Source organism: Pangasianodon hypophthalmus, chromosome 23 (genome assembly GCF_027358585.1).
Source record: "Pangasianodon hypophthalmus isolate fPanHyp1 chromosome 23, fPanHyp1.pri, whole genome shotgun sequence".
Lineage (NCBI taxonomy): Eukaryota > Metazoa > Chordata > Actinopteri > Siluriformes > Pangasiidae > Pangasianodon > Pangasianodon hypophthalmus.
In genome coordinates this window covers 4551698-4574709 of record NC_069732.1, presented here as the reverse complement: position 1 = coordinate 4574709, position 23012 = coordinate 4551698, and the positions used below count along the sequence as shown (strand labels likewise).

At 38.7% G+C, this 23012-nt stretch overlaps 1 protein-coding gene across 1 annotated transcript; it reads right to left on the bottom strand.

The window, feature by feature from the left end:
* Positions 1-696: 696 nt before the first annotated feature.
* On the bottom strand, positions 697-22277 carry atp13a1 (ATPase 13A1). The gene is made up of 25 exons (XM_026946087.3): positions 21742-22277; positions 19611-19700; positions 19184-19444; positions 18077-18232; positions 17875-17944; positions 17304-17410; positions 16052-16181; positions 15813-15868; positions 14149-14275; positions 12739-12876; positions 11646-11766; positions 11400-11557; positions 10999-11174; positions 9864-9974; positions 9639-9764; positions 8507-8615; positions 7924-8117; positions 6763-6859; positions 5463-5650; positions 3934-4048; positions 3658-3854; positions 3426-3568; positions 2761-2872; positions 2055-2198; positions 697-1325 (listed from the first exon to the last, which is right to left on the bottom strand). The coding sequence occupies exons 1-25, from the start codon at positions 22075-22077 to the stop codon at positions 1215-1217; spliced, it is 3573 nt and encodes a 1190-aa protein (XP_026801888.3). The 5' UTR covers positions 22078-22277; the 3' UTR covers positions 697-1214.
* Between the last annotated feature and the right edge of the window lie 735 nt (positions 22278-23012).

Here is a 23012-nt window from a genome sequence, read left to right as displayed (position 1 = left end):
TTCCTTCTTATTTTTCTCTCCTAACACTGACAGACCATGCAGACCAACCCATAGCTGGTACAAACATGAAACTTGGTCAGTAGGTAGTACTCCCTCCTGCTACTCAGGTATGCGAGATGAGTCTGATCCATCTGATAGTGGCGTTATAGAGCAATGTTTTACGTTTTTGCCTATATCTTGTTACCCATATGTCATACAACTGAATGAGAATTCTTTTATTCCCTGATTCCCTGAGTTCTGCCAAAAAAGCCCTAAGAAGCATTTAGCTCTGCCCGCTTAAGACTGAGCTAATTTGTATAATAAAATGTGAAACCTACTTTTGCGAATTAGGATTGGAGTTTTGGCCTGGCTTTACAAAATTAAGATCAAAATACTCAGCAGAATCTGAGCCTCAGTGTTGAGATTTGTAAACAATCCATCCAGCACGTGCCAATCAAGTATCAGCTACTACTGTATCTTTTCTTCTATTGCCATAACTCACCTTTCCCTGTTTACACATGATTGTATTCTGTAAAGATGCCTCCCCCTTATTTCCTCATCCCTGATCGAACATTTCATTAATCGTGCAATAAGACTAGGCTGCATATGCGTAAGTGTCCAGTATTATACAGAACAACAAAATGTTTTTACGTTACAGTAGTAGTAGATTTCCTGTATATCTGGTGTCTGAGTAAGTTAGAAAGAAGGAACACAATGCAGCTTGAGGTTTTTGGTCTTTTTATAAGTTTGACATCTGTCTTTTTACAAAATCAAAACAAAAAAATTAAACACTCTGCAGTTCTCTTAGAGAATGCCCCTGTCAGCTGCGTGACTCACACGCACCCAACACACACACACACACACACACACACACACACACACACACACACACACACACACACACACACATACATACACACACACACACTCATTCCACACAATACTGTTATCGTCTTGGCCTTTCAGCATTGGGAAGGAGGTTAGAACGGATGGAAGGGTAAAAGAAAAAGTAACCGAAGAGGATGAAAGCAAAAAAAAACAAAACAAAAAAAAACCCAAAAACAAAACCGAGATAAAGAGCAGAAAGACTGAGAACACTGGGGTGTGTCCAGTATTGCCTGGCGCGTCCATCACCGCTTCTTCATGAGTGTGAGTGTCGCAGGGCTGACTTCACTTCCCCCCGCTTACAGTCTGAGTTCAGGGGCAGCGGCTGCTTTGGCCACTGACAGTTCAGTTCAGTTGGGCAACCGCAGGGTCCCTTTACCCAGGAGGAACTGCAGGACTCGGTCCACGAGCAACGCCGCCACAAAATCCACCACCAGCACCTGGGCTATGACCAGCTTAAACTGCGAGAATAAAGCACGGAAATAATATTATCCCAGCTGTACACATCTCCAATGCTAAAGTAATTATGAGCATCATGACAGCTTTCGATTCACATGTGATGTGAATTTTCAATATGTGGATTAAAACCTTGAACAACAAAAAAAATTTAATAAACATTTGATCTAAAAATAAAGACAAAATGGAAACTTTATTTGAATTACTGATAACTAGGTGACTATGATATTTGTTATAGTCATTATCATGTTATCATTATCATTTATAAGCCACAAGTAAGCTGACTAATCAGTTATTTATTTAACTGATAAAATATTTGTTGACTGTTAAAATATTAAGTTTGTGCAGCCCTAAAGATGACATCGAACCATAAGTTATGTTTCTGCTCTGATTTCTGAGCGACAAAATTGTTTAAAATGGAGTCTCTTTTTTTTTTTTTTTTTTTTTTTTTTATCAGGTCTAAGCGCAGTAGTCCATTTCCAGGGAAAATCTCAGACGTAGCTACACTGATCACATCGCTGCTTCTTCCCTTTTGCGCAACACCAGCCATGCACAGCGAGTTTGTTTTTATTCTCTTCTTCCTAAATACTTCATGTTACATTCTGGATTTCTTTATTAAATAGTTAAATGAAACGGAAACATTCACGCTTTCTTTATAGAGTTCTTGGAAATTTGCGTGAAATCTCTAAATGAATGGAAACATGGGTTGTGTAGGCTGAGCTGCAGATCCTCACCTCTGTTGGAATGTCCACAAGGGCAAACTGCTCATTAAATTCAGGTGATGAGCCGGTCAGCAGCCCCACGATGGCGAGTCCAGATAAGGCAATGCTCCACAGCAACGGCCGATTCTCAGTCAGAGACTCCATAAACGGATGGCCCTGTATGTTTAATAAATACACATATATTAAAAGAATTCTTTACGTTGTTCAGTTCATCTGTAGTAATCTGTGTCTCATTACCATAGACAAGAACTCGACACATTTCCCTGTTCGGAGCAAAATGATGTGCACGAACTCAAACTATAAACATTTATGCTAAGCATGTATTTTAGATTATGGAAGGAGTCTTCAGTGTCAGTGCTTTGCAGCAGTCATTAAGTTTTCTGACACAGGACAGAGGGTTTTACACTTTTCTTAGTATCTATAACGTAAGTGATAACAGGAACTAACTTGTCTTGTTACGAATGGATAAATAGTATGACAGCATTCTTCAATAAAGTAAAAATTGTAATCTTTGCAAATTCACCATGGTCTAAGAGGAATAAAACACTTCAGGATGTGCTGGCATTGAAAAATAATCATCTTCAGAGCGGTAACAGTAACTAGGCTTTTTTGCGACAGGCTGCATCGCACCACACTACCCCGTGGTTGATTACTTTCCTAAAACAGCACACTTCAGTTGTTTTATTCATTATATAATGTTAACATAACTGAACAGTACCTTATAGTTAATAGCGAATGTAGCCATTTGCATGGCCATGGACATGATGTACACAGTGCTGTTGATGAGGCTAGGCTCAAACTCTTTATACAGATCCACAAACTGCTCTTCTCTGTGGGAAAGACAGAAAAAAATGGAGGTGAAGTGAAGGACAAGTGCAAAGCAGAGGACAAGTGCAAATCTCTGGCTTGGGTCTTTAGCCTGAGGATCCTGGTTCCTGCACAACGCAGTAAACGTCACGTAGCTCTGCCGAGGGGTTTGGAATCTTTTGAGAAATCAAAGACCTTTCTGAATAAGAGGTACGGCTTCGTCTTTTGTGTGTGCTGCACAAACTGTGATCATTATGCAAAATAACAGCAGACCGTTACAAAATATCAGTAGTTACACTGTCAGTGACTGACACTGTGTGATGGGATAAGCGCCTCACAATAAGTTTACCTGCAATTACACTTTTCTACCACTAGAGGGGTTTCTGCATACACAGGGTCAGGAGTCCTCAAGGCAGAAGAATCACATGATTCAGATTCTATGTGTAGAAATGTGCGTATGTATGTTTTATGCACAAAACTATGTGTACACAGGGTTAGACCCCCAGTTCCTTCCTGAAACACATCCTCAGACTCCAGTGGTGTAAAATACACCAGTTTGAGGAGATTCGCTGATACCTGGGTGGGCTTCTGCTCTGTGCCTCTCTGTACAGATACACCAGACTGCAGAAGTGCACAGCGAACTGGAGCAGCACCGTCAGAACCGTATACAGGTTGAAGATGTTGGGCAGGGGTCGTTCTTTAGACAACGTCTTTAGGGGCTGTAAGACAGACATCAAAACATCTGATTCTTAAGAATTCTTTACGCACTACAGCAGAAAATAAATAGATAGAAGTCCTTTCTCCTCACCTTTGACCTTGAGATGAAGAGAAAGCAGCCGGCGAGCAGCAGACCCTGAAGAGTCGCCTGGAAATCGCTGAACTTCACTCCCTCCAGGTAGAGCACGGACTGGCTGTAGGCCAGCACCAGAGCGTTCAGAGCCAGGATCTTAAACATCTGCAGCGTGGTCACCAGAGTGCAGCGGCCCTGCTTGATCACGTGACAGACTGAAAACAGACGGGCTCGTGTTAAAGCTGAGCCAATTCTACACAAGATATCAGTGGTGTATAAGTCTATGCTACTCACTGCACTGTATTGAGGAGAGTTTGGAGGTGAACGGAGCAGCTATTGAGGCGTCTCCTAGTTTGACGACTTGAAGCTGATCCTCCTCCAACTCACGCAGTACCTGACTTATCCTCTCCTGCAACAAAATTACAACACAAAACTGTCAAAAACTGTCCTGCGCTAGCATTCAGTCAATGCAATGGCAATATCTGTATCTGTTTAGTGCCATAAATATCTGTGTCTGTATTCGAATTTAAACCCAAAGTGGGTGTGGCCTCAACAGGAAGTGTTTTTTTTTTCCAGTTTTTTTTAGTTAAATATGAATCCTATCACTAGGTGCCTGGAAACATTGGAAAGACAATAAATGGAGAAATGTTAGCGGTGTCAACATGGTGTGTGAATTCTGGCTCTGACAGTTCCTCAACCTCAGCTACATCACTCCAGTTCATAACTACATGATGTTCATAACTACATGAAATACCTGATATTGTATTTATTATTCATTTATTTATGCTCATTTTTATATATTTATATTTATATATACAGGTGAAAAATAGCATTAACATTAGATGAAACAGTAGAGAGAGTGCTTTTGGTTCCTGAATTTTCGGAATCCTTGTAGCGCTAATGCAGTTATTACTTTTATTGGTACATGCCCACAATTTTCTAATGAATTTAGTCTGTTCTATTTCCCAAAACAGACAAACTAGCAACCCAATTTAAACCACAGCCACCCTGAACACTAAATGAATGAGGTCTCCGTTTGTCCCGTGAGCTTTATGTCTGATGACTTGGACAGATTTGTGCAAGTTTATTTATTTATTTTTTGGTCGCATCCTGTGTAATTCCAGTCCTGATGTCCTGTGAACCTTTCTGGCATGCCTCCTTTATTTAAAAAAAATAATAATAATAATAGTACACCTTGCATTTGTCTTTGTATCTGTTCAGAACACACTATCTGTTCAATCTAATTAATATACTCGTTTTCATTACATCCCTAATTCATATTCAACCTTATTTGCAATGCAGAAAATATTTATAAAAAAAAAGAAAGAAAAAGAAAATGAAAAAAGAGCTCAAAATTGAGATTACAAATCATTCATTTTCAAGACAAAAACAACAAAATGTACTGGTGTTGGGGCAATATATTTTCTTTACACCACTTCTTGACAACACTGTGTATTGATTATACAAAACTTTTTAAAATGTTTTCATTTTAAAATAAAATATGTATAATAATATAAATATTTATCGGGCATAGAAATGTAATATTCTGTTCAAGGCAAGGCAAATTTATTTACATAGTACGGTTCAGACACACAAAGCAGTTCAAACAGATTTATATGTAACATTAAAACAATATAAAGACAATAAAAAAGAGGCAAAAAAACCAATTAAATAATAATAAAAGTTAACGTAAATTAAATAGATTCTCCATCAGCTACACACCTCTGAGCTTAGACTGTCACGCTTTATTTCTCTCGCTTTGGACATAAGCCTAATTAACATGTTTACAGACCTGTGTAAAGGCGTAAAGAGACGTCACAGACCTTCTGAGCGGCGAGCTGCTCCTCTCGCTGGGCCATCACTCTCTGTCTGGCTGCTCGGGAGCTCACTTTTCCCCCCGAGCTCGACGGCGGAGGCATCGGCCGGGAATCTCCAGCAGGGGGCTCCTTCTCACGTCCTCTCTTCTTCTTCTCGGGCAGGCGCTCAGGAGCGTTAGCTAACAGGGCCACGCCTATTAGCAGACATGACACAGTGGCATGATTAATGTGGCAGAATAATCAGCACTACAGTGCTGCACTTGGATTCAATATAAACGTTCATTCAGAAATTATGCTTCATTCACAAATAATAAATAATTATGCAAATGATCCATGGATAAAATAATATTCTTAATTATTTTCCTGAATACTGAATTCACACAATTATTAATTACAGTTGTTCAGTCAATTTAGGATCAGGGAATCAAATTAGAGTGAAATTATTGCGAAGCATTCTTGTTTTTTTTTTCCCGGTATTTCTTTACTTTTTAAATTTATCCTTTAGTCATCCTGAGTGTACTGTACATCTTTTAAAGGTAAAAAAATATATATATAAAACACTAATATGAACTGAAATATCAGTATTTAAAGTGCCTGAGTCAATAAAAATGATGTCTAACATTATCTGAATTAAGTTACGCTACAGATAGCGGCAAAATTATTGGCACCCTTAGTAAAGATGGGTTTAAAATGTTTTATGAAAAACAGTTTCTAGTTGAATATTTGCACTGAAAATCTGAGCAAAATCTAACCTTTAATTGAAATTAGGTCCTTCTAAGAGAATAAACCCTTATCACAAATAAAAGCCACTTGTGTCACAATTATTGGCACCCCTGCATTTACTACTTTGTGTGATTTCCCTTTGCTAGAGAACTCAGAAGTGCTATGGTTTTTTTTTTTTTTAAAAAAAAGGGCACAAAACACATGAATAGACAGCAGAAATACAAGTCTAATGCATTCTTTTTTTAACGATACAAGCTGCTATAGTGCGTACAGCATGCTCAGAACATATTGGACCATATTGCGTCTACACAGCATTGCTGAGTAAAATGTGTTTTGTAAATAAAGTGATTAAGATCCCTGTCTTGATTTCCCGCCGGCAGTGTTGCGTGCACGAGTAGATCAGCTCTCCCGTATGAGAACATGTTTCAGCTCTGCAAATCAAATAAGCCCCTGATGAGGCAGGATTTTGGAGCTTTTCTTCTCTACAGCCAGCCAAACAGGAGCTCAGGAGTGACGATTCCTGAGGTGTGAGCTCTGTGGAGGAATGGATTACGTGTTTCAGTAAAGGCTGTTAAGATCTTACCTATGTGGGCGTGTTTCAGCGCTCCGACGTCGTTAGTGCCATCACCACACATGAGGGTTACGAAGCCCAACCCCTTCAGACTGGTTATGACAAACTCCTACGATAATGAAATGAGTTTTTTTAGTTGTTTTGTGTGATCTTTGTGACAGGTATTAACCCTCCACATACAGACATTCGTACATGCACAAATGCAGGTATGAGTAATCTCACATTCAATGCCTTTGTGATGTACAACTAAATTATTTTACACATCATTAGCCCAAATAATACTTATAGTGAAATATTGACTGTAGTGCTTAACAATACTACAACTTTAGTAGAAAGTCTTGAATAATAATAGTAATATAATTTCATGCAGTTTTCCTGTTGTTCTGCTTGTGATCATCTTCTGCAGTCACACCACAATGCAGTTTGTTTTGACTTGTTATTATTCACACACACACACACACACACACACTAGGAATGAGATGATACACTAAAGCCACGTTACGAGACGCAATCCCGATATAGGCTTCACAAGACGATACTGACACGAAACTTTACATAATAAATTTTACATTTACTTTAAAATGACAACAAACCACTGCAATATCAATAACGCTTCCTGCTGATTAGTTTAACTTACTCTTTTTTTTTTTTGTCATTAACTGTCCCGTCCATTGATCCTTCTCCACTGAAAAGCGAACGTGGTGCAGAGAGAATCCCTGCACCAATGGACTGCTATTATCGCTTGTTGCAGTTCCCATTTTTGACCACTAGGTGCATTAATAACTCTATGGAAGCTAAGTGGGGCAGCAAACGTTCTGCCCCCCAGTCACTTAAAATCTAGAAAGGTGAGCAAATCAATGGAAAAAAAAAAAAAAAAAAGCTTATATCTGTCGAACAGCGACACTTTTTTAAAAATCGTTGATCACTCAAAACAAGCAATTAGTATTTAAACAGAGTTTATAATGTATGGAATTGTGAATGAGAACTTTAGGAAGATTAACATTTGTTAAACGGCTGATATAAATGGCGACTGACTTAAAAACCTAGAAAACTGCAGCATTTGGGTTTTATAACGGAAGTTTAAAAGAACATTATCGACATGGTACCAAGCACTCCTGTAACATAGCTACTCGTGTGACAGAACAAACATATTAAAGTATTTTTAAAAATGACCTTTTGTTTTGGACTGACGCGAGCGAACACTTGCACGTGAGGCAGCAGGGTATTGAGCAGTCGGGGGTCGTAGGTCAGCCGGGTCAGGCCTTCTCCAGTCACACACAGGTCATAGCTGCTAACCAGAGCCGACACAGAGAGAGGGGCCAGAGGAACATGAACGCTGCCGTCTATAGACTCCCACTGCCATTCACCTGCACAGCAGAACACACACAGCTCAATACAAATTACTGAGCACGATCATGATGCCCCTTTAACACAAATACTTAACATCAGTGGAGTGTTATGCCAAAAAAAAAGGTTAAAAAGTGCAATTCTAGGAGTGAAACCTTGAGTTAACAATATAGATCAATATAGTCCCAATACATATCAAATCCATTCTGTTTCTTATAATAAGCTAAAAACGCCTTGAGGTAGGTGGAAAAAAAACTGCAATATATAATATGTATCCTACTATACAATATACACGGATACTATAAGTATATTGTAGTATCAGTGTCATTTTATCACATTACCCAGCTCTACAGCAGTTGTGAAAGCTCTGTAATATTACTGAAGTTGCTTCATTTGGTGTAGCTCTTACCATGCGTAGGTCCAGGCTGTAGGATTAGTGTGTGCTCCTTCTGGATGAAGTGTAGCTCTCGGGCGACGTGACAGGCGGTCAGAGGGTTGTCCCCTGTGATCATTACAACCTGATAACAGAGACAGTTAATGATTTACATAGATGCTGATTCTGATTATACGACGGTTAGTTCCGGTTCACTCATCTGATTGGTCGAGTGGTGATCCAAGAGTGCTTATATTTACTATAACGGCACTGGAGCGTTTCACTGTGTTTGTGTGTATCACTCCACTCGTCCGTGTTCGCCACGCAAAATTCCACTTCCTAGTTCGAAATGGTTACTACAGTAGTGTTAGCGACATCATCAGCAGACGTGGCAAACGAAACTTTTTTCAGGAATATAATTTTTGACTTAAAATATGAAAGCCTATGGATAGAATAGAATAGAATAGTTATATAAAACTAACATTGCACTCGCAGTCGTGTGGTTACACTGAATATCGGCACGGCTGTGATTAACTGCGGGCCAAATCACAGCCATGCTGATATTCAGTATAACCGCATTCCTGCTCTAGCAATATTGCTTAATTATACAGATTGATGTTTGGGTTTTGTTTTTATTCCCTTTTCCACTAGATTTTATCCAGTCGTTTTGTATAAATCTGATCCCAGGACAGTTATTTATAATATCAGATCAGATAGTGATGTCACAATATAGGCTTGACGGCTGTGAACCAATCACAGTCTGATATGCAAATTATCAGGGATGATGCAGTAACTGTAACTTTTAGCCAAAGAACGTATGCTGTGCTCGGTTAGAGGTGTTTCCAATTTCTCTATTCATAGATCCTGACATTTATAATAAATATAAATATCTTTCTAAGCCATTTTGGTAGTTACTTGGGCATTCAGAATTGAAAAAAAAATGCATTATTAAAAAGTATATTCATTTTTCATGGTGAAATTAAGCAAACAAGGTTTACTTTAAAGCAGCAGATCTCAAAATGGAGGACAAAGAAAATTCTCCTTGTCTTAATAATTTAAAAAAATAAAAATAAATAAAAAACTCCTTCGGACAAATGTTAAAATCTGACACTATTAAAGCACCACTATGTATTATCTTGTATATAAAGTGGCTGTTTTGGATGCTCACATGATGCGAGGCTTCCTGGATCTCTCTGATAACCGCCTTGCTGTCGTTCTTGAGCGGGCAGGAGACCACCATGAAGCCGGCGAAGATCAGGTCGCACTCCAGAGCCTCACGACTCATCTCCCGCACCTGCACAGAGACACGCCGGTCAAACACGCGCTCCTTCTTCTCATCTATTTACAACACAAGAACAGGAAGCTGCATTTCACTCCTACAGTCATGGAGTACCTGCTGATGGCTCAGGTGTCCCATCTCCTTGTATCCCAGCGCTAGAACTCGAGCTCCCTCACGAGACATCTCTCTGTGCACTTCGTCATAGTTGGCTGGACACTCTGAAAACTGGAGCACATCAGTGTTAAAGGAGCCTTTTGCAACTTCTGGGGGATGAACTTCAATGAAAACATGGGCAAGGCTTCCTTGATAAAACTGCATATGTCATGTGAGTTGGCTGTTGAGAAGGTGGCAGCTGTGTTCTGGCTGGGGGCGGAGCTAATTTCTGGCCCAGAAAAAATGTAACCAGAAGCCAAAAATAAAGAAACTGGACATTTCTGTTGCATAGTAATATTGCGGCTAACATGTTTTACTAATGTGCCTTAGGAATTATATAAATATTACAGATCTAAATACACTCTTAAACATTACAATTTGCAGTTTTAAGTAAATTATGACAGTAAAATATTATAGAATTTTCAATTTTATTTTGTTACAATTTATTATATTCATTATAAAAACAAATCTGTATCACACTATTCTGTATGAACTTGTATAAGAGTTATAAACATAATTTACATTCACACGAGCTACACTTTGTAGAATAAGTCATGTGTAAAAGAGGTTTTAAGAGTAAAGTTGCACATTTGTAAGCCTTTCATAAGAACATTTGATGTTAAGGCACAAAACAAAAATACATCTCAGTTCACAGGTGTATATCCGGAGCTAAAAACAAGGAAGTGTAATATTTTTTGTAAAGTGCTGACACAGCATGAATCTACCCTCCATAAGACAAACACCATGCAAACTCATCAGTGAAAGGTGCACGTTGTAACTTTGAAGTGTTTCCAAACATCATATAATGCCAGAGACCTCAGAAAATTCTGCAATTTGCAATATTACCATGCAACAGATAAAGCAATCTGATAAATTTCTTCATTCCAGATATCCATCTACAGGAACATTAGCTCTGCCCCCAGCTGGAACAAAGCCTCACCTGTTTCTTTTCTAAGAGGTGTGTTTATTAATTCACCTTGCAGGCAGCAGAGGGCACCGATGATTACATACTGCTCCTTTAAAACAGCCATTTGGTTAACCCAAACAAAACCTACTGTTCAGTATAACTAGGTTATAGTCTCGTATTGGAGCTCACCATGCTCCTGAGTGTCTCTGGAGCTCCTTTGACAGTGGAGATGTAGCAGAGTTCAGTAGATCCCAGTCTCTCGTACGACGCCAGGACGGACATTCTCTTCAGAGCGCTGGCAAAGTGGAACCGCTGGTGGATCTTCAAGCCTGGGGTCTTTATTGCACGAGGAAACACCTTTTCGTCTAGAAAGAGAGAGAGAGAACACACTCGAATACAGATGCCTGTTAAAGGTAATGATGTTAGTCTTGTGTGTAATAATGGCTGGCTTTAATTCAGCTAAATCACGTGTACAGCTAGAAATATGACTACAGATACGATACTGGACTGATGGTCAATAAATACATTTTAAAAAGCACAGTTCCAGTTTTCTGGTGGTTTTGAAAGTTTGTTCAGCGTAAAATCCAGACCTTTAGTGAGCGTCCAGTCTGCTGCGGTCAGCATGGCCTTCTCCAGCGGATCCCCCACCAGCTGACCGTCATCGAGTGTCACCAGCGAGTGACAAGTAGCGATGACTCGGTGAGTCTCGACCGGGATTTCAGACACAGGCATCACCTCTTTCCCTTCTCTATGGGATACGAGAGGAATAAAATGTAACTCGAGTTGGCAGTCAGAGTTTTACTCAAGAGCGCCCTCCAAACTATTCTGTGCGCTACCTCAATCCAGCCACACCACGGACCACCAAGCTGTCACTGGTTAGTGTTCCAGTTTTATCAAAGCAGCAAATCTCCACTTTTCCTGCAAAAGGAATCCTGAAGGGCTCAGTGCAAAACACATCTGGAAAAGGGACACAACAGAGAACATGAGACACAGGTGAGAAGACAGAACATATACAGCCACGCATTAATGTTTCTCAATTTAAAACAGAAATATGGGTGATTCCATGATTGAGGTGCCATTCTGCTTCACACTGATATTACATTTAACGTATGTAAAGGTAAAAGACATAAAAGACCTTATTTCAGATAAATGATTTAATAAATAAAAAAAACAGTCCTTAAAAAACAGACTTTTGCCTGTACCACTTACTATAAATACACTGGACCTTGAGAAAAAAAAAAATTATTAAATTCTTCAAAAATTATATAATTTCTGCATTACTGTGTGAATCCATTTAAAGTCTCAAGCATGAAACATCCCTTTCCACAAGTCGCTTCAACCCTGTTACACGAACTCATTCACCCCTATGAAATATTTGGAACGTTCCGCAAGTCACATGTTCAAGTTGCATCATTCAAATTTCTTGAAGATCATGAGAAGAAGAAAAGTAAATCTTTTTGAGTGAAATTGTAATACTGACTGATGAAGTCACTTTGAAAATACAACCATAATTTGTTACGCAAGTTATAGACCGAAAGTAAAATATTAAATAAAAAAAAATTTACGTTAATCATTAGAATGTCCTTAAAGTCCTCATGACCTTAGCATTAAAGCTGCATAAACACATTTTGTGTATTTCCTAATATAATGCTGAATGACAAAAATGACAAAAAGACCCACATTTTTAGTGTTTACTTACATGATTCCTTAGATTAAATGTTGAAAAATGTTTAAAATAAGCATTTTTAAGCATTACAAGAGCTAACTGTCACCACAATTGCAGTAAACTCAAAATTTCTACCTTTCAAAGGAATAAATCACTAAATAGTGAAATATATGCTACCTGTCCCCTAGTTTTCTATCTTTTCTTGTTTTTTTTTTTTTTTTTTTTTTTTTAAACATCAAACACAGACAAACACGGACACTCACAGAGTTTGGCCAGGGCGATGAGAGAGGTGTTGACAGCCAGCGAGAGCTCGATGGGAAGCTCGGGCGGTACTACAGACGTCAGGATGAGAGTGCACTCCAGGAACAGCTTGTACTTGTTCCTGCTCAAGTCTTTGGTCCCTGGAGGAAAGAGAAGAAAGAGGAAAAGCCTGGAAGAGTTAGATATTCATCTGTAAAAGCTTTGGCCACACATTACGTGACATGTCTTTAATTACTCTGCATTTAAAATACAGCAACGTGAGTACAGAGTAATCTGTTTCCAAATATGGGGTACATATAAAACACCCAGAACAGTGAGAAGTATCGTGATGTTAGAAAATAACGAGGATGTTGACTATATTTGACAATATAGTCATATTAACATATGTCAAACCATATATTAAAAAAAATAGCTGCAGGTTGTGTACAAGTTTTAGCTTCCTTTTACACCACAGCGCTGATTCTTATTGGTCAGAAGGTGTTGATTAATTTTCTATGACGGCAGCTTGGACAATAGTGAAGCAGCAAATCAGGTTTATATTACCATGCGGGCTCTAATACTTTATCGTTTCCATAGTAACAGCTTTCTCATTCTCAGAGACTTGTATGGTTGATGATCTACATAATCTAAGGCTAAAAATAAATAGATTAAATACATGTTGCTATTTAACAAAGAAGACATATCATTGATACGGTGAAGATTTCTGTAAGGAGATTTTATTTAATATCTAAGGAAAGAGTCTCCAGTGACAGCACTTTGTAACAGTCAGAGTTAGAGGTCTTTGTGTTTCTTGGTAACATGAAAAGCTGCATGTTATCTTATTAACATCAACAGAGAGAGAGAGAGAGAGAGAGAGAGAGAGAAAATAAATAGAGGCTGGTGAGGGAACGACTGTTTATAGCCTCTATAACGTAAGTGATGGAACTTGTCTTGTGGACGTTCCACAATGTTAAATGTAAGTATAAATAGATTTTAAAAAATCACAATGTGTTAATTCTGATAAATTTTTTTTTTTATTGTAATCATTGTCAAATTATGTGGTAAAAGTGGAATAAAACACTTCAGGAGATGCTTTTACAGGAAAATAATCCACCTCAGGATGGGAACAGTAACACCGCTTCACATCACTATTGACTATTAATCACATTGATTATTTTCCTATAACAGCACACCCCTAAGTGTTTTATTCCTTACATATGTAAGTAATACGATAGCAAACTCGCCCACACTCTTGGTCTATCATGATATGATAATTTCTTCATGCGTAATTACAATTAAAACTTTTTGAATAACTGAGGAAAGTCTAACGGAGCAGTCACACCTGTTATGCCAGTTTGATGCCAGTGTCATTTGCAACAGTTGGGTTAATTAATGTGTGTGTGTGTGTGTGTGTGTGTGTGTATAAAACTCACCCTCCACCCACACGTATACAGCTGCAGCGATGGCGAACACCAGCAGGAAAAGGATGAAGATGAATGTCTCCAGGTTGTTGGCTGTGACTCTTTTGACTCCAAACAGAATAGTGCGTAATAATTTCCCCTGAACACACAAAACATCAGCACACACATCTAATTAATTCATGGATTGAATATCCAATTTTCACTGTCATAAAGACAATTTGATAAACACTAACAGTTGAATTTTGTTTCTAAGACTGAAGTTAATGGTTGTGTATAAATTTATTTCTGAATCAAAATGTATTTGTTAAATATTATGTTAAATTGTTTCCCCCAAAAGGTCATTTTCATTTAGAGCTTTTAGGAGAATCAGCTCAGCGTGAGAATCTTCATCAAGAACACAGTTAAGAACTATAAAACTTAGCCACTGAATAATTCCATAAATGCTATTTCATAGTGTTAATGTCTTCATTATTATTCTAACATAGGAGGAAAAAAAAAAAAAAAAAAAAAAAGCTTCTATGTGCATGTCCGCCCAAACTTCTGACAGGTAGTGTATTTCAAGTTAAGGTTAGGCGATATGGCAAAAAAAAACTACATCGCAATATGCAGCACAAAATCACGCAACACCCAAACACCACTACCAGGTTCAAGAAAAATTTACTTATAGTCAAAAAATATATAAAAAAAAGTCCATTTCTCATTTTTTTCAAAGGGAAAAACTATAGTGGGTGCCAAACCCATTCAGACTCACGCACTACTCATGACCTTTCCAAAAAATACTCTAAAAACACTAAAATAACTATCATAAAATCTATCTAAAATAACTATCAAATACAGTGCTACTACTACTACTACTACTACTAATAATAATAATAATAATAATAATAAGCTTGTTCTTTTCTGCTCTTTTATTGCTTTTGTTCTTACTACTGAGTCTGGTAGGTTTCCTCAATAGTCATTGCCAAGAACCACATACTTTGACAGAACGGCAATTTGACTGACATTAAAAACGACCTTTTAAAACGACCTGAACCTTTTCCCCGCAGCCTGTCGGTAAATATGCAAGGATATCTCGTTTACATGCTGCTCTTTAAAAAAAAATGTTTAAAAACAGTATACAATTAACTTTTTTCAGATCAGTGAGTGTATCTTTCCCACAAAATGCTAACTGTGTCACAGTTTTCAAAGGTTTCCTTTTTGTTAGATGTATAGAGAGCAAATCAGATTGCAGCCTTTGAGATTCTGAAGCTCATGGCCAGAAAAGTGTACTAAAGCTACCAGACACTCCATAGCCTACGAAGACTTTTTTAATCTTTTTACGAATACTTTTTTAACCTGCAACATTTTAACCTTTTTCTAGACTCCTTTTGCAGCATTGCTGTTATTTATCATGAACATAATCATAACCATAACAAAATATCAGGATTTTTGTGTAATCAGGCATAACGGTAAAAAGGAACGTTATTTTTTTATACTGTTAAAAAGGGACATAAATCATTTATTTGTTAGTATGAGTAACAATGAAACTGTGTGTGTGTGTGTGAGAGAGAGAGAGAGAGAGAGAGATAAAAGCACTGACAGCTAGCATAATATCGATATAATCTCATCATATCCCCCAAATGTAATTTAAAGGATTTATATTAAGGAGGCAGAATCATTTCGGAGGATCTCTTCACCTGAGAAGTGTAGAAGCCTGTGCGTAAAACGTACGCCACACAGCCGTTGTCCACAGCTGCACAGAACACAGAAGGAAAAAAAAAAAAAAAAAAGACAGGCATTTCAGTATGAATAAGCAACGGCATTATGACTCACAGGTTGTGTGTCTAAAATTTAAAAAAAAAAAACAAAGAGGAAACAGATGTTAGTGGCATTAAAGAGAACACGCAGTGAAACAGACAGAGGCGTGGGCACTAACGTTTGAGGCCTGCGCTGGCACGGAGAGGGGGGCTGTGCTGGACCACTTTCGTTCCTCCTGAGATCACGTGCAGCCGTGAATCCGTCTGCAGGTCCAGGATTCTCTCTGGGTCCAAATCCTCAACCGGCTCCTGCAGATATAACGCACAGACATTGTGAGAATGAATCCCTACCCAGATCATATCTGGAAAAGTTTTAGCCGAACACAGCAACACTTCCTTCACGATGTCCAATAACATTTACGTTGATTATATTATATAACAAATTGTGCATGTTTGCCATTTAACCCTTGAATTTATTCTTTTTAAAGGTGCAATAAACATTTTTTCCCTTATTTGTACAAATAACCTGGAAGATATGTAGAACAGGAAAAAAAAAAAAAGCAATGGATTAAATCGTGGTCTTAGTATATTAAGTTGCTGAGAAAACCTGTTTGGAAAAACAGAACTCCACAAGTTTGTGCAAAACCTTATGATCTGTTTTAGATCAAATCCATCAGTGTGTCATCTGAACACACGCTTCAACAGAAGAGATTAGACATGAAGAAAATCTTTCCATTTCTACAAAGCAGTTAACATGCTCAATATCACACATTTGCTTACATTTAAATAGGGACTAGAAATAGTGCAGAATGTTGAATATTAAATATTCTATACACTGAACATTTACTTTCCTTGTTTGAAATATTTCGAAATTCTAAAACCTTGTTTATTTCCAATTTTAAATGGAAATAAAATCCAGATTTTCAATGTGATCTCAGACTTATGGACTCCACTGTACGTTTTCAAACTGACCTCGTTGTGAACACTTCAGTTGTGACCGTAATTGTGGAGAGAAAATGGCGGACTTAAAAAGGCTCGGCCACTCAATCCGAACTATGTGGCATTCAAATAAAGTCGTTACAAAAGAAAGTAACGCTACAAATCTCATCAATCACTTAAAAAGGTTCCTCCACAGGGTTGCTGTGCTTTACTCTGCATGATAGCGTGAGCCGTCCTACAGAAACGTGTTGCCTCAGTGACGTCCGAGTCGTTTCCATGTAAACCTAATGCGACTCATCAGTGCAACTCTGTGGTTTTAGGTTTATGCCATTTTTTAGGTTTTACGTATACGGATGAATCACGAGGAACGGAAAATCAATATCGCTCAAGCCTAATGCTGGTCCATGTCTACTGATGGATGTGAGGTGAACAGACGAGCTGCAGTCAGTAATTGTAGATCTTTAAACCGTAAAGCTGAGGCGTCACACTGACCTTCATCTGAGGCACCGACTCCCCGGTCAGCATCGCTTCATCCACAATGCAGCGTCCTCGAAGCAGCAGCACGTCACATGGGACCAGGTTCTCCTGAGGAGAGCGTCCTGCGGAGATGTGTGAGGCAAGCGCTCAATAATACAGACACGTTTCTAACACAGGAACCTTTTCAAAAACCTTTTCAGGTGGAGGAAGCAGGACTGATTTGAGTGGCAAAATTCTATTTCTTGGAATGGTTTAAGTACGAGGAAGTGATGTGTATGGAAGCATTATTCACTCACAGTGATGGCTGGTGATGATATTTGTGTCCTTTTATATTAAAACCTAATGACACTATTAATGCTGAATAGTGAATTATATCCTGAGGTCACATTATGTCACATGAGAGTGCCAAATACACACTTTGTTACTTTCACTGCTTTCAAAAGGATGTGGTCTTCACCTCAAAAAACAAGCGGGGGTGGGAAAAACACACACATACACACACACACACACACACACACACACATACATGCAAAGCTCACATAAGAACTTGTGGTTCCCTCTATCACATGAATCCCATGCTGCTTACCAATTGAAACAATATCACCAGCGACAAGTTCATCACTAGATATCGGTCTCCATTTCCTGTTCCGGTAAACCTGAGGACCAAATTACATCTAATCACAAACGCTGATTTTAAACGCTATTGAAGATTTAAAGATGTTTGCTATGTAACGGACAAAGTGAGGTACATTAATAAACGAAAAAAATGCTTTAACTGCTGCTGTTACCTGAATCATATAGGGTTTGTTCCCCATTCTTCGGATCTCGGACATGTTCCTCATCTGCTGCTGGACCAGAGACGCTTCGAAAGCGACGAGCATGAAGAGCGTGAAGACGCTGTAGTACCAGTACTCATCCAAACACCACAGCCCCACACAAAACACCTGCACAACACCGTTCACGAGAGTTTACAACAATTTACAACATACAGGAGTCTTATAACAACAACACATAGAAACAAATTTCTCAGATCCACCATGTGAGCGCACGGAGCTCTGTGGGGTACTGTGGGCATGTCCCACTTTGCATGAAGTGCTAACAGCAAAAGGATATACAAGGGGTATGGTATCATCTGTACACTTTGTAGAAGCTTCCTATTCTACCAACTACCAATATTGGACATTTGGTATAGAGATATATATTGGCTTCTGTACTTGCACCACATATATCTCTATACCAGTACATACCAATAATACCATTTGGTATAGAGATATAAGTGGTGCATGTACAGAAGCCAATAATGGTGAAATTTGTTGGGATGCAATATGGGCTAATCATAGACATGTCTCAAAGGACCCTAACCACCAACTAATTCACCCCCAGGAAATGTTATTTAATGAAACTTTCCCCGTCTCCTAATTGTAATCTATGTTCCGGGGCCTCCATAGATACTTATAAACACATGTTCTTGGATTGCCCTGAAGCAAAGAAGCTTTAAGCACAGGTATGTACGACTTTAAAGGACATTCTTGAGATTGGTATACCATGCTGTCCTAAATGTTTGCTTCCAAATGACGACTCATCTTTCAGTTTTTCACCGACTCAGAAAAGACTGTTATTCTCCGGATTGACTGCAGCTAAGAAAATGCTTGCCTTATGTTGGCAACCTCCACACTCTCTAGCCTGGTCACACTGGATGAACTCTTTCTTAGACTTCGTGAACAGGGAATTATTGGTGGCAAGAAAGCATGGAGCCACTTTATTTAAAAAAAAAAAAAAAAAAAAACAACTCTCTCAGCATGGTCAAGGGCAATTTCTAAAATTAAGGAGCTGTTGTAATTGTTTTACATGTAATTGATTTTTTGATTATTCTTGTTATTGTTTTTTTTTTTCACCTGGAAGACGAAGAACGGCGCAGTGGCTCTCTCCTTGAAGAGCTCCAGGAAGTCAGGCACCACCATCTCGGCGCGATTCGTCCCGTATCGCTTCTCCGCAGCCCGGAGCTCAGGCTCCTCCTGGTATCCTCTCCACGTCTGGAAATATCCCATCGGCTGAACCACAGGGAAGGCCACGGGCAAAAAGAGCTTCCTGTCCCAGTCAAAAACGTAGCGGATCTTCTGGAACTCGAAGGACAGGACGCCTCGTCCGTCTTCGTCCTGCCGCACAAAAATACATCACAGTGCTAAATTACAAGCCTACATCCGTAGCGCTGTTAATCATCAAAAACCCATCAACTCATTAACTACACTCCTCTCATGAAATATTAAACAGACAGGAGTCATTATTTTCCTCACTGCTACATTACTCTAACAGCAGTCTCACCTTGTCTCTCTGCAGGGGTACGAGTTCAGCGGAGCCGTTGTTAGGGGTGGGGATTACTTTAGCCAGGGCCGCCTTGCTCGGATCGGGCTCCTGTCAGAAACACACAAACGGGGGAATCAGTTCAAATGCATCGCGATTCACACTAAAAGATTTTACATTAACGCACATAATATCATCTGACTTTTTCACAGGCTTTTTGGGCGTTTTTTTTTTTTTTTTTTTTTTTTTTTTTATAAAGAAACCAACAATACCAAACATTTCTTATTTTAAAAACACTAAATACATGAAGCTTATTGTTGTTTAGAGCGGATGAAAATGCAATTTGTAATTTTAAATTTTGCAAGTAGTCACACAGTTATAGAAATAAAAAATTGAGATGGCTCAAGATGCAGATTACATGATTTTATATATATATATATATATATATATATATATATATATATATATATATATATATATATATATATATATGTATATATATTACACATACATACACACACACACACACACCACCCAGAACTGAAATCAAATTCATTTGTGAGATGCTTCGAGGTTCATACACTACTATATGCCATGGTGAATAACTCTGACGTGATTAACTCCTTAAATTATCAGCTTATTATGCAGTTATGAATCTTAAATCATATTACATATTCACTCACTAAAGTGAAATTATAGGGATGCTGATGTAGTACTAATTATCAGTACTGGAGTTAAAACTGGCCTGAAACTGGGCTGCACCAAAAAAAAAAAAAAACCAAAAAAAACAACAACCTTAAAATAGTATTTAAACTGTGATCTCAATGCAGTTTGATTCAACAGCAGTGTGAATTATGCAGCGTTACATAAAACACAGAGTCTCTATTTCTTCTTATTCACTGTGACTAATGAGCATAGATGTTGTACCACATGACCCCACACACACACCTTATAGTATTATTAACAAGGAAATAAAGATATACGTAAATGTGTGTTAGTCCAGAAAATAAGAAAATCTCATAATCTTTTAATCCTCATTCAAAAATCATAATCTTCATTACTCTGAGAGCAATTAATACATTTAATACAATTAATATTTACAATTAATATGTTTTTTTTTTTTTAAACAGCCATACTTTCCTACATCTGGAAGGAAGTGCCTTTAAATTACACATTCTCTAGACTTGCACAAGAACCCTACTTTTATATTTTCAGTATAGTCCTTTTACAAATCAGTTTAAGATAAAAATTGGAGTGCGCATATATACAGGGATTTATGGCAACCATCAGGTCTTTGGGAAAACACAAGAAAAGTTGACATACACTTTCTTATTAATTGCTGCACATAACATCTTTTTTTCCCCAGGAAGAGGAACAAAGTGTGCACGTCAACTATTCTAGTGTTGACCACCCTGGGCGTGTGTGTGTGTGTGTGTGAGTCAACTTTAAAATGAGCCAAAGAACTGCTTGTAGTGTAGAAACACATTTCTCCTAAACAAATGTTTAATGTGGTGTACTAAAGAATAAAATTTCCTCTGGGTTCTCTGGTTTCCTGCTGCCTCTCAGAAACATGCTGGTATGTTGACTACACTAAACTACCCCAGGTGTGTAAGTGTGAGTGTGAGTGTGTGTGAGTGTGTGTACAGTGCCCTGTGATGGACTGGTGTCCCATGTCAGGGTGTATTCCTGCCTTGCGTCCAGTGTTCCCGGGGTAGACTCCGGGTCCAGATGCTCTCCGGATGTCACAATGACAAAAGGAGTGATTTGGAGGAGAATCTGAGGGTCAGTTACATTTTACAGGTGCATTAGAACAGGAAAACACTAAAATGAGCACCGGGGCGGTGATGGATCAGGGGTGAACTAGTGATCAGGAAGTTGTGAGTTTGAAACCCCGGGCTGCTGGAGAGACACTTTTAGATGCTTAACTCTGAATTGCATGAATCATGTGTCGCTTTGGAACACATGAACACATCTGTTAGATGGATAGAGTACAGTAGATAGAGCAGTTTCTTCTGTTAAGTTGCTTAACAGGAAACAGATGGAACTGTGAAAGTGTTTTGCACACGTCATCCTTATGAAGACTGCTACAGGTGCAGTGTAATTATTATAACACACACACACACACACACACACACACACAGTAACGCATTACCTTGGAGCAGGTCAGCCAGCAGTGCGCGTGCACGGACCAGTAACCCGACAGCACGGTGAGGACGTGCGCGATCCCGATGGCGGCGAGCCCGAGCAGGCCGGCCTCTGGATACTCGGTGGCGCCGTACACTCCGACCCACACGTACAGCCAGCCCGGGTAGAGCAGCCCGGCGAACGGCAGCACCGTGCCGTGAAGGAGCCGCGGCCTGCGCCGGTACAGGGACACGGAGCTCACCAGCTCGTCGCTCATCCCGCTGTCCGAGCTGTGGTTCATGTACAGGGCCGGCTCCCGAATCCCGTCCGTGGCCATATTCCCCGCTTTTCTAGCTTCCACCATTCTGGCTTATCCCTCCTCCTCCCTCTTTTAGTCCTCTTTCTGTTCTCCACTTTCTCCTCACACCAGAAAATGGAGAAAAATATAAACAATTTCTCACCACCCCTGTCCGGCTACTGTACAGATTTAAATAAAAAACCCAGCAGCAACCGCACACATACAGCAGCTTCCGCATACGCAAGCACGCAGGTCCATGACGACACTTCCGGTAACGGATTCGGTTGACCGAAAGGTCCTGAAAATACAAAATAAAAACGTAAACAAGAAAGGAATCGTACAAAATGTTGTACAATCGTACAATTTTTTTTTTTGATAAATAAATAAATAAATAAGTGACAGAAAGTTATACATTCCTTTAATCCTTTAAATGTTTTAATTAATGTATAAGCTCTCTCATTTATTGTGTAATTTAAAATCTTGATATTCTGTTAGTTTTGGTTTTATTCTACACTATATCATGTTTCATTTCTTACTGCAGTTATTCCTCCTGACAAACACATTACACATTAACAATACAGTATTAACCATTAGTCGATAAGACTAATGATTTTTTTCATCTTCTTGATCCAGTTTTCTCCTTCTTCCCAAAACCTTTCTACATCTTCTACATGTTTATGTGCACAGAAATATTCTTCTTTATCTTATTCTTATTATATAAATACTCTTTATTTTTATTTTGTTTAACCTTTATTTAAACAGGAAGTCTCCTGAGATTAGCAAAGTCTCTTTTGTGAGAGAATGCTGACCAAAATGGCCTCACAATTACACACACACACACACACACACACAGCAGTAAGATACAGAATTAAAACAGTACCACACACACATAGTATGATAAAAGTATGAAAGAGTTGTAAGTCTGTGTTAAATCACTGATTGTAACAATTCAATTCAATTCATTTTTATTTGTATAGCGCTTTTTTACAAAGGTCATTGTC

Coding starts and splice junctions, on each gene's coding strand:
- atp13a1 (XM_026946087.3), bottom strand. CDS start 22,077: ATGGTGGAAGCTAGAAAAGCGGGGAATATGGCCACGGACGGGATTCGG. Junction 6,860..7,923: donor GCGTCAGTCCAAAACAAAAG/GTCATTTTTAAA, acceptor TCATTATCGTAG/GAGTTTGTCATAACCAGTCT. Junction 3,569..3,657: donor TCTTCATCTCAAGGTCAAAG/GTGAGGAGAAAG, acceptor TCTGTCTTACAG/CCCCTAAAGACGTTGTCTAA.